Consider the following 18,401-nt stretch of genomic DNA (forward strand, 5'->3'; position numbering starts at 1 on the left):
TGAGAAGCATTTAGTATTCTTTGCTCATTTAAAAACGTTCGCTCTTTTTCAGATGGGGCACCCTGGCATGCATTATGCCCCAATGGGAATGCACCCTATGGGTCAGAGAGCGAATATGCCTCCTGTACCTCATGGAATGATGCCACAGATGATGCCCCCTATGGGAGGGCCACCAATGGGACAAGTAAGAATGTTTTTATTTTATTTTACATTTATTTATTTGTTTTTGCCTCAGATACTCTGTCAAGATTTCAAAATCTAGGTCAATAGTTATAGCTGTTGAAGGATTAGTTTATGCCCGAATAATTTTAAATAAGCCAAATGTTGAATCATGACTGTAACGGAAATTTGAATGTAATGAAAAAGTCTCCTGAGAAATTTACTGATTACCTCAAAACTAAGAATTTCTTTTATTATTATTTAAAAGTAAAGTGTGCGTCCAGGCTTTTATTTTAATGATTATTTTTTCAAGCATGCCAATTGAAGTTAATGGTCTAAAAGTAAATATTATCTGATACAGCAACATAACTGATTTTGGTAGACCATGTAAATAAATAGAATCTGAAAATAGCAATTGTTTTGGTTTAGAGCGAATTTTATTCCTGAAATATCTTCCTCTTTGTGTGTTGGAGGAGGGGGAGGGAGGGTGGGGGGGTTTGTGCTCTATAATTCTGATTCTTCATACGACAGTGCCAATAGGTACTTCATTTTCCACTTACACTATTTTTTTTAATGCTTATTGCTTCTACACTCCTGCTTATGAGCTGTCCCTTCCATCTCTAGCATAAATTGTAAATGGACATTTTGTAGAAGTGATTTGGATCAAAAGGTTTTAATGCTGATTCAGTGATTTCGGTAGAACTGAGTTTCTAGAGAAGCATCCAAGAAAGGTAACAGGTTCAGTTACCATGAGTAATTTTGTGCTCCATGTTAAGTTCTATATAGATCTTTAGGTGGCTGGGTTATTTCCATTTGAGTATTTCCATAAATCATCAAAAATTTAGGCTAACAAAATATTTTGGAAGCCAATTTCATGTGATCTTTTGTTAATTAGTACTGTTTGATAATTGTTTAAGCTTTCATGGTTAAAGTTATTGGTGAAATTGCAGTGGGAAAAGGAGCTTGCTATGTGTCTGTCTCTTTTTACTTAACCTTAAGAGTAGAAGGGCTTAATGTCAAGTGATTTTCCTCTTTTTTTTTTTAATTTGGAATGTTGCCCTTAATTTTGTTAAAAAACAAAAAAAACAAAACAAAAACCTTTATTCAAAGGCACCAGCCCCAAAAGATGCTGCTTGCAGGAGTTCTTTAAATAAAAGAGCCTTTTATTCTGTTACTTTAGAATAACACAAATTTTAAAACTCTCTAGGTGATGGAGAAACAACTTTTATTCCTCTTCTGTTTCTTTCCATCTCTAAGCAGCAAGGAGCTCTTCTTGTTTTCTTGGTAGAGCTGCTCTAACTAGATAATGAGCTTTAAAAATATTTATTCTTTAAATGCTCTGGTTCTTATTTAAAATTAGTTTCTTTCCACAGAAAGATAAAATAAAACAATTTGCTACTGCCAGATGCTTCTCTCTTTTCTGGGGCCTTCTGTTTCCATTGGGCCAATCAAGGTAAGTTTTGCAAGGGATTGACCTGCTTACCCTTGCTGTAATGGTGCTATTGCACTACCAAAACCAAGATACCAGCTAGTCATATTTCTATTTAAAAAAAAAAAAATGCAGATTTTATTTTTTAAAAGTACTTTCATGTATCTCATTGACATAAGCTGGTCACAGTTTGCTTTATGGCCCTTTCTCTTTAGCTATATCAGTGACCATATTTCTAGTAAGTTTACTTGCTACTTGGTATACATCCATTCAAATAACTGATTTTTTTTGTGTTGTTTCCTTCTACTTTTTCCTAGGCTAATAATAAGCCATGTGCCTTTAAGTAGACCTAATTATACAGATGTTTAGAATTCTTCTTCCTCTGAAGGCTCCTGTTAGTATAATAAATAAATGTTTTAGTAGGAGTTATGCTCTGAAAGTCGCAAAAGAATCTCCACTGTTTTTGTCAGATTTATATAATTCCCTTTTACTAACAAATATGGGGCCCAAATCTTGGTAAAAAAAAAATTCTTATTTTAGCTTTAAAACGGACTGGGAGAGCATGGATAATTTGAATTCTCAAATCAGAAATCTTATTTGAAACTCTGTAAACATTGCTTTAAAAATTAAAGGTGGTAATAAATAGCACAATTGATCTTTTTCCTGCATTATTTCTTCTGCCACTCTCAGAAGTACTCAGAAGTAGTAAGTGGTCAGAAGATAATTGAGACGAAGCAGGATGTCTGTCTGTATCATTTACAGTGGTGACAGTTGGGAGGGTTCTGCCATGCAATTTTAAAAAGTCATTTCACAAATTCTTTAGACTTTGGGACTGAAGGTTATGAAATCCTTCATGTATTGAGTGGTTTTCATGAGCATCTCATGCTGGGACTAGCTAAAGACTAAAATTGGTGGCAGTCTTACTTGCCAAATAATTGTGGTCTTTGGAATGTTACCAATATGACATGAAATTATAAAACTTGTTTGTAAAATAATATGCAGACTGGATAGCTTAATGATGTACGGAAGCCAGGGTTCATAATTTCTCAAGTGCATCAAGCTATTTAGCTTAAAGAAGTAGTGTGTTCAAATTTTTTTTTTCTTATTCATGAGATGACCTAGAGTGCCATCTCATGCATTTAGGCTGACTCTTAGTAGTAATAAATATTTGATGATTATCAAATTGAGCTTAATATTCTTTCAGGTTTATTTCAGTTTTCTATCTTGTAGATTAAATTTGCCTCTTACTCTATATAACTTTATAGAAAAGTCATACTTTTAGAGTTATAGGATCTTATAGCTGAAAGAGACCTTACAGATTGTTTAAAGCTTTAAATAATATGTGATTTAAGATGCCTTGAGGGATCACTAGTTTAAAAAAAAAAAAATCATGTTAGTAAAGAAAGATAAAGAGTTTTCCCTGCTGAATGGCAGTACTCAAAAATTTCCCATTGGGAGACCGAGACGGGTGCATCGCTTGAGCTCAGGAGTTGGAGACCAGCCTGGGCAACATGGTGAAACCCCGTCTCAACAAAAAATATTAAAAAATTAGCTGGGTGTGGTGAGGTGCGTCTGTCGTTCCAGCTACTTGCGGGGCTGAGGCAGAATGATTGCTTGAACCTGGGAGGTCAAGGCTGCAGTGAGTCAAGATTGCACCCTACACTCCATCCTGGGTGACAAAGTGAGACCCTATCTCAAAAATATAAAGATTTTCTGTAGCGATTTCTATCAAAATAAAATTATGTCTGAGGCTGTCTTCTTCCTCAGTGTCCATAGTAAATAATGTTTTCGTGTCTTACTCTTTTGTCTTTTCTACACAAAGGACATGCAAGTCCTGCCATCTTTATCACAGATGATTATGCCTTTGCCCCAGAGAGTCCTACTAGCTGGCCCTTTTTTTTCCTCCATATTTTAAGTTTTCATTTTCCTCTATCAATGAGAAGAGTAGAGTAATTGAGTTAAGGTCCCTTTCAGCTCTAACAGCCTATGATTCAGTTCAGATCATTTGATGAGATTTTATGGGAAGATATGGAAATAAAAGAACAGAAAATCCCTTTAGTACTGCCTCCCTAATTCTATTTATTCAGTACCTTTTTTTTTTTTGGTCTTTGGTCGGTAAACTGATAAATGAATAATTGCTTTTTACAAATGAGTTTGATTTTCTTGTTCTTATATTGAGTAAGGCTGGCTCTAACAGATCTTATTTCATTTCTGTTCCTGATACCACATGAGCCCAAGTCGTCACTCTCCCATGCCTAGGTTATTCAACAGGTTTTGAGTTCAGTTGGTTTTCTTCCTTCAAGGATGCCCCCCTGCCCCCACAAATTTTAGATTGTGATCTCCTTGCCGGAGAATCTCCAGTACTTTTCAGTGCCTATAACATAGTATCTAAATTTCACAGCTTAATTTTAAAGAACCTCCCATAGTACATGTCAAAGCAGGATTCAAGGCTGCATGTCTTCACACTCCCTAATTTGAACTTAGGCTGGTCTTTTCAGAGTGTCTTGAGTGATTATATTAGTTCAGAACTTCAAACTTAGGCTGTTCTTACCCTCCTGCCCCCAGCTCAGTATCTCCATAAACTTTGCTTTGCTTACCTATGTTGTACTATTTCAAGTCTTGCCTTCTCCAAAAGTTTCTCAAAAATAGCTTTTGCCAACATATACCTCCCCTTCAGATTATTAAAGAAAATATATGTAATCTACCCATAACTCTTACTGTTTCATTTATTTTGGCACTTAGTTATTGACTTGTTTCATGGTGTCTTATTTGCTTTAATTTTCCAACAAGTAATAGATTGTAAGCTCTTAGAGGGCAGGGGCTATGTTCTGTACTTTTTAAGAAGCCTATAGGTGCTGAGCACAGTTCTTGGCACATCATGGGTGCTCAGTAAAATACTTGTTGAATGAATGAAACAAATACACAGGTATTCTTTCCTGCAGTATGAGCCCATTAGTCAGTTAGTGTTAAATGTGACTGTTTCCAGTGGTTACTTGTGACTTTATGTTGTTACTACTTATTCTTGTTTTTAGTGTCTGCCTCTTTACTCTTACTTTTTCGTTGACAAAATAGAAGATAAATAAGATGAAATAAATAATTTTTGTTTGGAGAATAAAACTAAAATACTTGCATTTACAGTCGACCCTCTGTATCCAGAGATTCAAGCAACTGCAATGGAAAATAGTCTTTTAAAAGCAACAACAAAAAAATACAAATTTTTAAAAATATAGTATAATATCTATATAGTATTTACATTGTATAAGGTATTATAAGTAATGTAGAGGAAAAATGATAAAGTAGAATATAGGCTTTGCAGAGAAATTCAGTGTATTGGTACCTTAGACTTACCTGACTGATTTGACAAATTTATTTGTTGCTGTTCCTTCTGAATTATCCTTACTTTTGATTAGCTACAGGATCCATGCCATTGAATTGGGCATTAGCCAGTGACAAAAAAGATAGAATTTTTGTTTTTTAGGTCATCTGCTCATAATTCTTGAATCTGGGTACATATGGATGACTCAGGCAAGTGCTTTTAAAAAATATCTTAACTCAGACCTAATATGTGTAAATTCTTGACTGAATATGGTTAGATTTTTGACAAATGTTACTAGTGAGACTATAGATACGTTTATTTTCATTATCTTTAGAGAGCAGTTCATTTAAATATGAGCTCATCCATTCACAATCTAAGTGTGGAAAGATCTAAGGAGGACCACATCAGTTGAAAAGAATGACCTGCATCCCCCAGTCCCCTTTTGAAATTCAGAAGGCGTAATATTGATACTGAGATACTGAGAAGTCTTGCAGAAGGCTTTTACAATTTTTACTCAGTATTTCTGTTTTATTTGACCAACTTCGCTAACCTCCCCCCTTCCCTAGTTTCTCTAACTCCCTGATACCTGTTTGTTTTGCTTTGTGTAGCACATTGTATGAAATTAGCATTTTGTGAGAAATGCTGAATTAGGGCCCTTTATTCTTTTAGTTTGCTCTTTAGGAGAAAAAGGCAACATCAACATAAGTTAGTATTAACACACATATACATAAATGAAGCAGCTTGTAGAGTGCAATGAATGTATTTATTAGTGGATCCAAAGAGGGAACAAATCAGTGATTAACCTTTGATTTTTAAGTTAGGCTTGTTGAATATTGATGACAAGACTAATAGTAGTATTAATAGATATTAAAGATTTGAAGCCGGGCACAGTGGCTCACACCTGTAATCCCAGCACTTTGGGAGCCCGAGGTGGGTGGATCACGTTAGGTCAGGAGTTCGAGACCAGCCTGAATAACATGGTGAAACCCCGTCTCTACTAAAAATACAAAAATTAGCAGGACATGGCACACACCTGTAATCTCTGCTACTCGAGAGGCTGAGGCAGCAGAATTGCTTGAACCTGGGAGACGGAGGTTGCAGTGAGCCGAGATCGTGCTATTGCACTCCAGCCTAGGCAACAATAGCAAAACTCCGTCTCAAAAAAAAAAAAAAAAAAAGATTTGGTACATGTGTGTAAACCATAGCAGTGTACTAGAGATTTTGGGGTTTTCTTTTGTTTTGAGACAGTGTGTCTGTCACCCAGACTGGAGTGTAATGGTGCAATCTCCACTTATTGCAACCTCATCCTCCCAGGTTCTCCAAGTAGTAGGAATCGCAGGTGCGTGCCACCATGCCTAGCTAGTTTTTGTATTTTTAGTAGAGTTAGGGTTTCGCCATGTTGGCCGGGCTGGTCTTGAACTCCAAGGCTCAAGTGATCCTCCCGCCTTGGCCTCCTAAAGTACTGGGATTACAGGCATGAGCTGCCTTGCCCAACCTGTTTTTAACCTAGAGAAATAGGTCTGTGTTGTGAAGGTTTATAAGTAGGAATTAATAGATTACATTCCTGTAGAAATTATTAGTCTTTCATTCTCATTTTTTCTCCTTACCTTTATTTTCCTTTTAGTCAGTACACATTTAAATCTCTTGGGTGTGGTACCTAGTGTACAGGTGATGTATGCCCTGCTGTCAAGGAGATCATTCCTGAGATGCCATTCTGAACTTGTTTTTGTCTTCTAATTGCTGATTTGGCTGTTACGGTATTTCTGTACGTTTGGAAATCTAGTGGCTATGAATATTTTATACAGGTTGAGTATCTGTAATCTGGAAACCAGAAATGCTCCAAAATCTAAAACTTTTGAGTGCCAACATGACACTCAGAATAAATGCTCATTGGAACATTTCGGATTTTTTAAATTAGGGATGCTCAACCAGTAGGTAAAAAGGCAAATATCTGCAAATCTGAAAAAATCCAAAACAATCTGGTCTCAAGCATTCCACATAAAGGCTACTAAACGTGTATTTGCTTTCTTTCGCTGTCTGGTCAAGTACTTGTACTTTATATATCACTTATTAAACAAGTTAGTTGTACTTAGCAGTTATTAAAGATGTGATTGTCGGAAGTAAATGTTTGGTGTCACAAAGTGAAAATAGCACTCGGGCAAAAGTTTTCTCAGTAAGGCAATTTACTTCTGTAGAAGGGTGCGTCTTGGAGACGGAGCCTTCATGAGATGGACAAGGGAGGGGAAGGGGTACTTACTCCTGACGCAGCTGGTCCCCACTGTTGTGTCTTTCCCCTACTGGCTAGGATTGGACCGCACAATCTAAACTGACCCAGTTGGCTAATGTTTGAAACTGAACCCAGCTATATAGGCGGGAAGGGGAAGGCTATCCATTATGGCACAAAGCATGTCTAGGCTTTTCAGGGCATGTCAGAGTACAGCAAGGGGAGGAAGTGTTGTTTACAGTACGGGTAACTATAGAAACTAGAGAAACAACCAGAACACTGGGAGTTAAAACCTTTTGAAGAGGAATTTATCATCTCTGTCAGTTTCACCGTCTTGATTTTATAGTTTTTTTCTCTTCAAAATGTCTCAGTATATCTTGGCTCTGTTCTTTTGGGTGTCTAGAGGGAAGAGTTTATCTGAATAAAGTGGAGGAGAGCTCAGGAAGGTTTTGGTGAGAGCTGTTTTTATAAGTCTGCACTAAACTACGAGTACAGCATCCTGTAAGAAAGAGCACACCTATAACGGCTGTAAGAGAAGTAAGGATTGAGGCTGTGATTCCTTTTCATTTACTGAACCACCTCTCTAGCCATCTTGAGAAAGGGTTATGGACTCCAGAATTTTTAGTTAGTTCATTGGATAAAGCGGTAAGTCCTTGTAAGGCCCTTGTTATGTTCCCAGTGAGGTCAGTGTTGTTTAGAATAAAGGTACAACAGTGAGTTTTAATCATAACACAAACACCCCCTTTTTTGACTAATATCATATCTAGGGCCATTCTGTTTTCCCAGGCCATCTGGCTAGTGGGCCCCAATTGTTCTGTTATCCCTCTGACAGCATCCCTGGTGTAATTAATAAACCGCTGCTGATTATAATAAATGTGATTTATCCAATCTACATTTTTATTGGTTGTCACTCACGAAAATATTGACTGAAATCCTGCAGCTATTTGATGTCGAGGTTTTTTTTTTTTGAGACGAAGTCTTGCTCTGTCCCTCAGGCGGGAGTGCCGTGGCGCGATCTCGGCTCACTGCAGGCTCTGCCTCCTGAGTTCAAGCCATTCTCCTGCCTCAGCCTCCCGAATAGCTGGGACTACAGGCGCCTGCCACCACACCCGGCTAATTTTTTTGTATTTTTAGAAGAGACGGGGTTTCACCGTGTTAGCCAGGATGGTGTCGATCTCCTGACCTCGTGATCCGCCCACCTCGGCGTTTGATCTCGAATTTTAAATTTATCATAAGTACTCCTTGTGGGACTCCAGTTGCATCTAAATAAATATGGGAGTTGAAATACCCGTAAGGAGCTTCCCTTGCTTTGCGATGTTGTTTTTTTTTTTTCTGGTGAATGAAGTGCCAGGGTAAAAGGGGTAGCCAATTGGACTAGAGCACAAGTGCCACTCCAGTTACTTGGCAGAGTGTCTAGTAGAGGTCCACCACAATGCCACCATACATCTACTCAGGGACGAATAAGGGCTGACTGATTGGTAAGCTCTTGGGAAATTTTAAGTTCACTGCATCCTTTTAGGTCTCCAAGGAACGCTAAGTTTCCTCCCTGTTGTGAGAGACAGGAAGTGAACTTAGTGTCGGGGGATGAAAGCTGGATGGCCCTCGGGCTGACCCACAGGGTGTTGAACTTCAGGATACAGCAGAGAGAGAGCTTGAAGCGACTTGTTAACCCCAAGCTGTGGAATCCTGGAAAAGAGCTACCATACAGCGCATCCCTGGTCAACTGAAGGACCCATCCTAGTGAAAAGGGGACAATCGGGACCTCTGGTCTGCCTTGTGAACAAGTATAACAATTGCTTTTGTTTAAAGTGTGGACAGAATATTTGATCCATTCCAACCAGGCATTCGCACCTTGATATCCTGTCTCAGGTGCCAAAGTTTGTTTTAGGTCTTTAACTTCTACAATAGCTACCTTGGTCTTTTCATTAGATGGAGGAGGAACAATAGTTTTGTTGTGAGAGGTTTTGGAAGAAGGCTTAAGGGTGTAGATGGTAGGGGATCAATGAAGTGTATTTCAAAGGATCTGATAGGTTCTGTTCCTGACACCTCAGCCCCCATACCATAAAAGCCGCTTAAAGAAGGGAACTGGCTTAGGGAAGGGGGAGAACTTTGAGGGTTTGAGATAATAACCTGTATTGGATAGTACTGGTTTAGCTCACAGCTAGGGGAAGCTGTTTCTTTAGTAAAATGAATATATGGCTTTAGGAAATTACAACTACTGGTTGGGGCAGTCCATCCGTGCTCTTTAGTGTTCTACAGAACATTGGAACAACTGTGGCATAAAAGCTGTCTTGGCAGGGTGTGGGGGACAATACTCCCAGTTGACATTGGAGTCTTTATTGAAACCTTTCCAGACTAAATGATCCTGATTCACTAATGTCCAGTCTGAGCAGAGTCAGGAAGGACAGAGGTACTGTTTTGGGGTGGAGAGCTGTCTTTGACTTGACAAGTCTCCACAGGGTATAACAAGACAAGCATCAGATGTAGTAGTTTGAGGCGAAATTGACTCGGTTGTATTAATAACGAGGTGGTCAGCAATAGAGAGAGGAACGAAGGAGTAATAGAATAGATGCAAGAGAGTTAATTTTCCTTAGCTTTAGTTTGGTAGGGTTGTCCCCTGGGACTATGGCCCATGACCCTGGAGGGAGCGGCACTCTTTTGACTCGGGTGTGATGGGTCTGTCCTTTTTTTGCTGTCTGGACTGTGGTTTCAGTAGTTAGGTGCACTAGGTGTGGTCCTTTCCAGGCCAGTTTGAGCTTTTTCTCTTTCTAGTTTTTGATGAGGACGTGATCCCCAGGCTGATGTTGATGTACTGGGAATTCCTGGGGCAGTGCCTGTGCTAGGAGACCTTTGGTTTTAAGAGAAGAGAAAGTAGAAGATAGACCAAGTATGTAATTTTTAAGGAATTGGTCTTTAGTTTCAGAGGTAGGAATGTCAGCAATGGAGTGTAAATAAGGCATTCCATAGAGCATCTCATAAGGGGAAAGACCAATATCTTTCCGAGGGGCAGTTTGGATTTGTAACAGGGCAACAGGAAGACGTTTGGTCCATGGTAACCGATTCTCCAGAACCAGCTTGGTTAAGTGGTTCTTCAGAGTTTGATTCATTCTTTTTACCTTCCATGATGAACGTGGGTGTCAAGGAGTATGATATTCCCATCTACTGTCTATTGTTTGGGATAACTTTTTAATGATGTGTGTGCTAAAATGGGTTCCACTGTCTGAGTCAGTATTTTCTATTAACCCAAACCTGGGCACTATATTTTTAACAAAGGCTTTAACTACATTATTGGCCATTGCATTTGAAAAGGGGATAGCTTCGACCCAGTGAGTGAGGTGATCTATCACAAGTATATATTTTAGACGCCCTATTGGAGGTATCTCATTGTAATCAATCTGGATACTTTGGAATGGCCTTAAGCCTGGACCGCTTCCCACAAGGGGTAATCTTTTTTTATAGTTTATTAGTTTTCTTACAAACTAAGCAATTGTCTGTAACCTGTTTGGCCAGGGTGTAAATTTCTGTGCACCCATAAACTCTTGAGGACTGCGTTCTCAATCGACCCCAGTGGATCTCTTGATGTAGTTGGGATAAGATTTCCCTCATAAGGGGTTTGGATGACATTTCTCTGTGGTTTGGCAACGTCCATTTTCCTTCTGAATTCTCTTTAGCACCTATTTTTATTAGGGTTTTTTTTTTTTTCAGTAGAAGAAAAAATGGGGATCACGTTAGAACAAGGAAGGTAAGGAGTTAAGTGAAAAACAGGCATTTTAGAGGAAACGGCAGCCTGTTTGGCTATCTGATCTGTTAGGTTATTTCCTCAACTTTTCAAAAGAAAGGCTTTTCTGGTGTCTGGGGACGTGGACAATAGCTATTTCTTTTGACAACTGAAGGTTATTCAATACTCGGGTGTTATAGATCCTGATGAGCAAGGTCTTGACCTTTACTGTTAATGAGGCCTCGTTCAGTCCAAATTTTTCCAAATGTATGAGCCACTCAAAAAGGCCTACTTAGAATCAATATAGATGGTTCTTCAAGTACTTTAAGGCTTGGCTGAGTGCAAACAGTTTGCAAGTTTGGGCACACCAATTACTGGGCAATTTTTTTTTGACTCTCTTTGAGTTTGTTTTCATCAATCACTGAATACCCATTGTGTCTTTTTCCCTCAATCACCTGGGAGGAACCATTTATAAGTGTCGTCCTGTCCTGAAGGGAGCTTCTCCTGGGTCTGGTCAGCCCTTTGTGTGGTAATCGATTAAATCTAAACATGTGTGTTTTTTTTTAGATTTGGATCCCCTGTTAGGAAACCTGCTGGGTTAAGCAAATTATCAGTGGCTACTTTTAAATCATCTTTTTTTTTTTTTTTTTTTTTTTAACAGAATAACCTTATACTTTAAGATTCTGGAGTCAGCAAGCCACTCCCTGCTTACTGGTTTAAGATAGTTGTAACTTTAGTGGGGCGTGCTTACTGTCAATTTTTCTCCAAAGGTTAAGTTTTTGGTTTCTTGGACCAATACTGCAGTAGCTGTAATGGAGTGGATGTATTGAGGCCATCCACAAGTAACTGGATCTAAGACTTTTGACAGGAAGGCCACGGGCTGCTGACTGCCACTGTGTTCTTGAGTAAGCACTCCCAAAGCTACCCCATTATCCATGTTCACAAAATGTGGTACAGCTTTTCCAGGGAAGGTAAGGCTAAGACAGGGGTGGTTATGAGCCTTTCATTCAGCTCTTTGACCTGATCAACTTCCTTAGAAGTCCACAGATTGTCAGGCTTCCCCTGGGCAAGTTTTTGATAATGAAAGTTTGCTGTGCATATGAGTCAATCCGTAAGTGGCAGTATCCAGCTAACCCTAAAAATTTCCTGAGTTCTTGTTTAGTTTGAGGCAAGGGTAGGGACACAGTTCTCTCAACTTCTTCAGGCCCTAGTCTGTATTTATCAAGTGGCCTAAATATTTAACTTCAGGCTCCACATACTGAAACTTTTCCTTTGAGACTACTAACCCCTCGAACTGCAGATGGTTAAGAATATGTGTAGAGAAGCCAGTTACTTTCTCTGTATCCTCACCAGATATAAGAATATCATCAACATATTGGAGTAGGCATATTTGTTTTGGGATGACAACTTTTTATAATACTTGTTCTAAAATTTGACCAAAAAGGTTAGGGGAGTCTGTGAACCCTTAGGGTAAGACTGTCAATCAATGCTGTTGTTTCCGCCCTGAATGGGGATCCTCCCACTCAAAAGGAAATATATCTCGACTATCTTCAGCCAGGGGACATACCCAGAAAGCATCTTTTAAATCTATTACAGTAAACCATTGATGATTATATGGAATGTTGCTGAGAATGGTGTAAGGATTGGGGACAACGGTGTGGGTAGTTTGGACTATTTGGTTAATAGCTCTAAGGTGCTGTACCAGCCGGTATGACCCGTCTGATTTCTTGACTGGCAATATTGGGGTATTATAAGGGGACGTACAGGACTCAAAAAGCCTGTCTTTAATAAGACCTTTAATTTTAGGTTTCAACCCTATCCCAACCCTATCTATGGGAATGGGGTATTGTTTTCTCCTTACAGCTTCCCTGCGGGGGCATTAAGCTCGATGTGGATTGGACAGACTTGGAGTTTCCCTCGGTTCTCCTCTTTCTTTGGACCAGACATTAGGATTAATGTATTTTTCATCTGCAGTGATGAGTAGGTTTAATGAGGTGAGGAATCCTCTGGGGCTGACTTGTAGGCCTATGCCTAACTTCAACATTAACTCCCTCCCTAATAAGTTAGTCCCTGCCTCAAGAATTAACAGAAACAATATGAGCTGATCAATCCTGGTATCTGACTTCTGTGTTTTTTAAAAATTTTTCTTTAAATCCTTCTCCTTTTACCTGAGACGAAAAGTTCCTCCAAAGAGTAGGCAATATTAGATGGAAGGAAACAAACAGGCATGAGCCGCCCTTGAATTGACCAAAAAGGTGATAAGCTCATGCTTAGGGCCCACTTCTGAATTTATCAAGGGCTCCTGGTGGGACTCAAGATAAAAGAGACAGAGCCCCTGACCCCCCTATTCTTCCTCGAAAGTCATGAGTGGAAGGGCTTCTTTCTCCTTTTTAAATTCGGGACATCTGTCTTGAAGTGGCCTGTTCTACATTTGTAGCACCTATCTTGCCCTTACCCCTCTCGGTTCTGAGATTCTTTGACTTTGCTCCCCCATACTCTTTAGAGGGCCTGGTAAATGAGGGCCTTGGTTCTTTAAAGGAGGGTTTGGACCCTTTATGGGTTCTGGCCCCTTGAAGCTCTGTTTAGAAGTATATGGGTTTGGAGTCATCTATTGGAAGGTGGATAATAGAAGTTTTGTCTTTCGTTTTTGCCTTTCTTCATCTGTCCTCACGTATACCTTTTGAGCTTTCCTGAGAAGTTCACTTGGGGGATGGTCTTCCCAATTTTGTACTTTTGTAATTTTTTTGAGATGTCTGGCCATCTAGGGACAAATTGGAGTTTTAATATTCCTTGCCCAAGGGGATCTTCTAAATTGAGGCCTGCGTATTGTCTCATTTGCTCTTTCAATCTATCTAGGAATTTCATAAGCCCTTCATCCTTTTTTTGTTGTGTATCAAATGCTTTAGAGAGATTTTGGGTTCGGGTACTGATTCCTGAATTCCTTTTATTATCATCTCCCTTAGGTCCTGCATGTTTTCCCGGTGAGCCAGATTTTTATTGTCCCATTGGGGGTCTTGGGCGGGGTTTTCTGGTCCACAGTAGGAACGGTAGGGACTTTTTGACTGGGAGGACGCTCACGTTCCCAAATTACCATAGCAGCCCTACGAATACTCCTTTCTTTTCCTGAAGGATGTCTGAGATGGACATTAACTCTACCCAAGTGTATAACTGAGGTCCTAAAAATTGGTCAGTTTTAAGGGAAAGAGAGCAGGGACCGACTCTTGAGTTGTAGAGGGGAAAGGGAAGTTCTGGATATCCTTTTTACATTGCTCTTATTTCATGTTGGAGTCCCTTTAGGGAGGAGTCCTTAGGCTGATAGGGGACAGGCTCGTGGGATGATAATTTCTAAGAGTCAGGATTGTAAGGAGGAGGAGTAACGTGAGTAGGTGAAGGATCTAGAGCGGGATCTGGGGCGGCAGCAGCTGCCTGAGGAGAGGGGTTGGGATCACTGAGCCGGGGAGGATGGTCTAGGGGATCCCATGTGCTGGAGTCTTTGAGCATTGGAACTAACTTATCTAATTTTTCCTTTTGTGATGCTAGATCAGGTTCTTTCCTAGTTGTCTCTAAGGGAAAAAGGACAGGTACCTGCCTCCAATAGAGAGCATAGTCCAGTTCCTCTTGAGAAACTGGGCTTTTGTCATTGACATACTGAATCAAAAACTGACACATCGCACCCTCATTCGACCCAAACTTTGGCCAGAAGATTGAGGGTTTGAGGATGAGTCCCCGAGTCCAAATAAAACAGTAATATTTTATCATTTGTTGCTGTTTCTTATGTTTAGTCTTCTCATTATTTTTCCAGTATTTTAATATGAGACCTAGGGGACTATCGGGGGGAGTATCTTTACTGCCGTCTTTATCCTTTTTACTCTGTCTTGCTTGGGGTATTTCCCATGTCAGGTCCTAGTTAGACTCAATGCCTCGTATTAGAGACTTCTTGCCTGAAAATTCTTCTCTGGAGACTTGTTAAGTCTCAGTCCCTTGTATTAAAGATTTCTTGCCTATCCTTTAGCCCCACCTCCTGGCGGCTCCTTGCACCCTTCTTTTGCTTCATCCACCCTGGCCACTTCCCTCCTGCGAATTTAGGCCCCTCTTGGCATTGGCGTGCCGGTATGAGCCCCACAGCAGGATCCGCCCTAAGCTGTATAAAGTGACCACAGAACTACAGATAGGACCCCCTCACTCTGCACAGCAGTAGTGCTTAGCACCATTCACACAAGCAGCACTAAAAGCAGTAGTGCTTGTGATCATTCACACACACTTTCATCCTCCAGAATATCCCGACCAGCAAGGAAATACTTTGTCACCCCTGCAACGTTTCTTACCTTGGTATGTGTACAGAGTTACCTGGTTGCCGCGGTATGTGAGAATCCTTTCCCCAAGCTGCTGGCCTGTATCTTTCCCTGTTGCTGAGAGTCTGGGTGTGTTTGTCGCACTGGGTGGGTTCCAGTCTCTACACTGAGGTCACTTCAACAAGGCAGCGGGTCGCGCCTCCCCATGAGAAATGACCAGAGACCTGTTCGCCGAAGGAGAATGGGGAATCCTAGGCGGGCCCCCAAATTGTTGGAAGTAAATGCTTGGTGTTGCAAAGTGAAAATATACTCAGGCAAAGGTTTTCTCAGCAAGGCAATTTACTTCTGTAGAAGGGTGCGTCTTGCGGATGGAGCAATGGCAAGAGCACACTGGACAAGGGAGGGGAAGAGGTTCTTATTCATTATACAGCTGGTCCCTACTGTTGTGTCTTTCCCCTATTTGCTAGGGTTGGACTGCACAATCTAAACTGACTTGATTGGCTAATGTTTGTAATTGAACACAGATATCTAGGTGGGAAGGGGAAGGCTATCTGTTATGGAGTAAGACATGTCTAGGCTTGTCAGGGCATGTCAGGGTGCTGCAAGGGCAGGAAGGGTTAGTTATGGCACGGATAACTATAGAAACTAGAGAAACAAAGAACTTGAAGAACTGGGAATTAAAACCTTTTGAAGAGGAATTTATCATCTCTGTCATGGTATTTTGCATTGGTGGATTTAAAAGGAAATCCACTTCTGCTTCTTTCTTACTCAGTGAACTCAAAGTGGAAATCTGAATCTTCTCCCAGTCTGAATGGTTCTGTTAGTCATGAAGGACTAGTGAAGACTGTCTTGAGTTGAAATTCAATTTGCTTTGTCTTAGGCTTTGTTTTTTGTTATTTAATGAAATTCTTATATTTATCTTTAGACCTTGATCGTTTTTTTTTTTTTTTTTTTTTTTTTTTTTTGGAGGACAGAGTCTTGCTCTGTTGCCAGGCTGGAGTGCAGTGGTGCGATCTCGGCTCACTGCAACCTCCATCTCCCGAGTTCAAACAATTCCTTTGCCTCAGCCTCCGGAGTAGCTGGAACTACAGGTGCGTGTCACCACGCCCGGCTGATTTTTTGTATTTTAGTAGAGATGGGGTTTCACCATGTTGGCCAGGACGGTCTCGATTTATTGACCTCGTGACCCACCTGCCTTGGCCTCCCAAAGTGCTGGGATTACAGGCATGAGCCACTGCACCTGGCCAGCTTTGATCTTTTTAAACAAAATCACATTATGTTGTGAATGGGATCCTTATCATTAGATCTTGATCTTAGATTTAGGCTAAGACTTTTAAAACTAGCTTTTGATAAATGAGTGAGCATTAAGTTCTTGTTTGCAAACACCCATTTGGCCATGTGGAATCAAGAAAGTTGTTACTTCTTTGAAAGATGATTTTTCAGTAGTGTAAGTCATCATGTATTTATGATCATGTATTTGTTAGGTATAGAAAATTAGACCCTTACTTATACTGAAATAAAGTATAAAGATTTAGCTTGATATACTACTGAATCTAGCTTGAAAGACTTGGGGCAGGGGGTAATAATGGTCTTGTGTGCTTGTATACTTTTATCTAAAAGAAGGCTTTGATGACTTTTTAGAGTAAGTTTTAAAGTCATTAATTTTTTTTTTTTTTTTTTTTTTGAGACGGAGTCTTGCTGTGTCGCCCAGGCTGGAGTGCAGTGGCCGGATCTCAGCTCACTGCAAGCTCCGCCTCCCGGGTTCACGCTATTCTCCTGCCTCAGCCTCCGGAGTAGCTGGAACTACAGACACATGCCACCTCGCCCGGCTAGTTTTTTTGTATTTTTTAGTAGAGACGGGGTTTCACCGTGTTAGCCAGGATAGTCTCTATCTCCTGACCTCGTGATCCGCCCGTCTCGGCCTCCCGAAGTGCTGGGATTACAGGCTTGAGCCACCGCGCCCGGCCTAAAGTCATTAATTCTATGTGACTTAATTGAGGCAATGCAATTTTTGTGTATCCCCAGTTATGATTAGAGCTTTTTAAAAAGTGATAGTTTGTTGTCATTTAGCGCTGTTTCTAAATTGTGTCACATAATTTGTGTCAAGAATTCTGTCACCATGCTTATATAAACTTTGAGAGATTATAGCCTATTGAATTTGATCCTCCTGATTGAAAAGTGGATTGGCTAGATGGATGTCCAGTTTACAAATGGGAATAGTAAGGCCCAGAGAATTTAGTGAGTTACTCAGTGACATTGCAGAGCCAGCACTAAGCATGATCTTAATCTGAGATTGACTTCTTATTAATGTGTATTGGTTCCTATTGAATACTACTGGTTTTACAATATTTTCCCTAGATAACTTAAAAGAACTGAAGTACTTGAGCTGGATAAAGAATAGATGAGGGAAGGGGTGACATAAGATATACCTTGATTAAATGGAGACCATTGATAATACCTATTATTATTTGTTAAGCCTGTTTCTAAGTGCCATATCTGTATTATCACATTTGTTCTCTGTAATAATCCTATCAGACAGTTAATGTTTTTTCTCATTGATGAAGAGTTTGTGGACCAGAGAGGTCAAATAAATTAGCCCAAGTTAAATGGGATAGGAATTCTGTCAGTCTGACTTCAGACTGCATTATCTATATATACCACTATAAGACTATGTAATTGAGTTAATTTCCTTAGACTCTGAAGGGGTTGCTATCCTTCAGCAGTTCTAAATTCTGTAGGTTGAGAGAGTTTCGCAAATTTTGAATACTGGGACTTGTCTTGTTACATGGTAAAGTTCTATTCTGCATGATAACAATTTGTACAAATATTGTCTACCCTTTATGTAAATATTTCTTATCAAAAAATGATGTTTTGAATTTATGTTGCTCTAGATCAGGCTCCCCTGGGCCACTCATAAAAAAATAACATTAACAGTAGCTGATGAGCTTAAAAAAAAAAAAAAAAAAAAAGCCAAAAAAACTGAATGTTTTAAGAAAGCTTACAAATTTGCGTTGACACATTCAAAGCTGTCCTGGGCCACATGTGGCCCATGGCCCGCAGATTGAACAGGCTTGCTTTAGATGAAGAGGAAGTAGGTTAAATGATTTCCACAAAAAAAAGCCACCAGTTTACTTTTGATTGCTAAGGGTATGCTTTAAACATAGATATATCCATTTATCTCCAATTGAATGAATGTTTAGTTCTATTTAAAGATTCAGTTTGCATTTATTCAAGATTTTGGCGTTTATTTGTATATTCAAAAA

The 18,401-nt window shown here is 39.8% G+C and overlaps 1 protein-coding gene across 1 annotated transcript in view; it reads left to right on the top strand.

Annotated features, from left to right (window-relative positions):
* The window catches only part of PRPF40A (pre-mRNA processing factor 40A), a 65,735-nt gene that overhangs the window by 1,478 nt on the left and 45,856 nt on the right, over nt 1–18,401 (top strand). Inside the window, 1 exon segment of the mRNA XM_017866067.1 lies at nt 53–184. Within this exon segment, the coding sequence (XP_017721556.1) occupies nt 53–184 (132 nt within the window).

Source organism: Rhinopithecus bieti, unplaced genomic scaffold, assembly GCF_001698545.2.
Source record: "Rhinopithecus bieti isolate Rb0 unplaced genomic scaffold, ASM169854v2 scaffold_81617, whole genome shotgun sequence".
Lineage (NCBI taxonomy): Eukaryota > Metazoa > Chordata > Mammalia > Primates > Cercopithecidae > Rhinopithecus > Rhinopithecus bieti.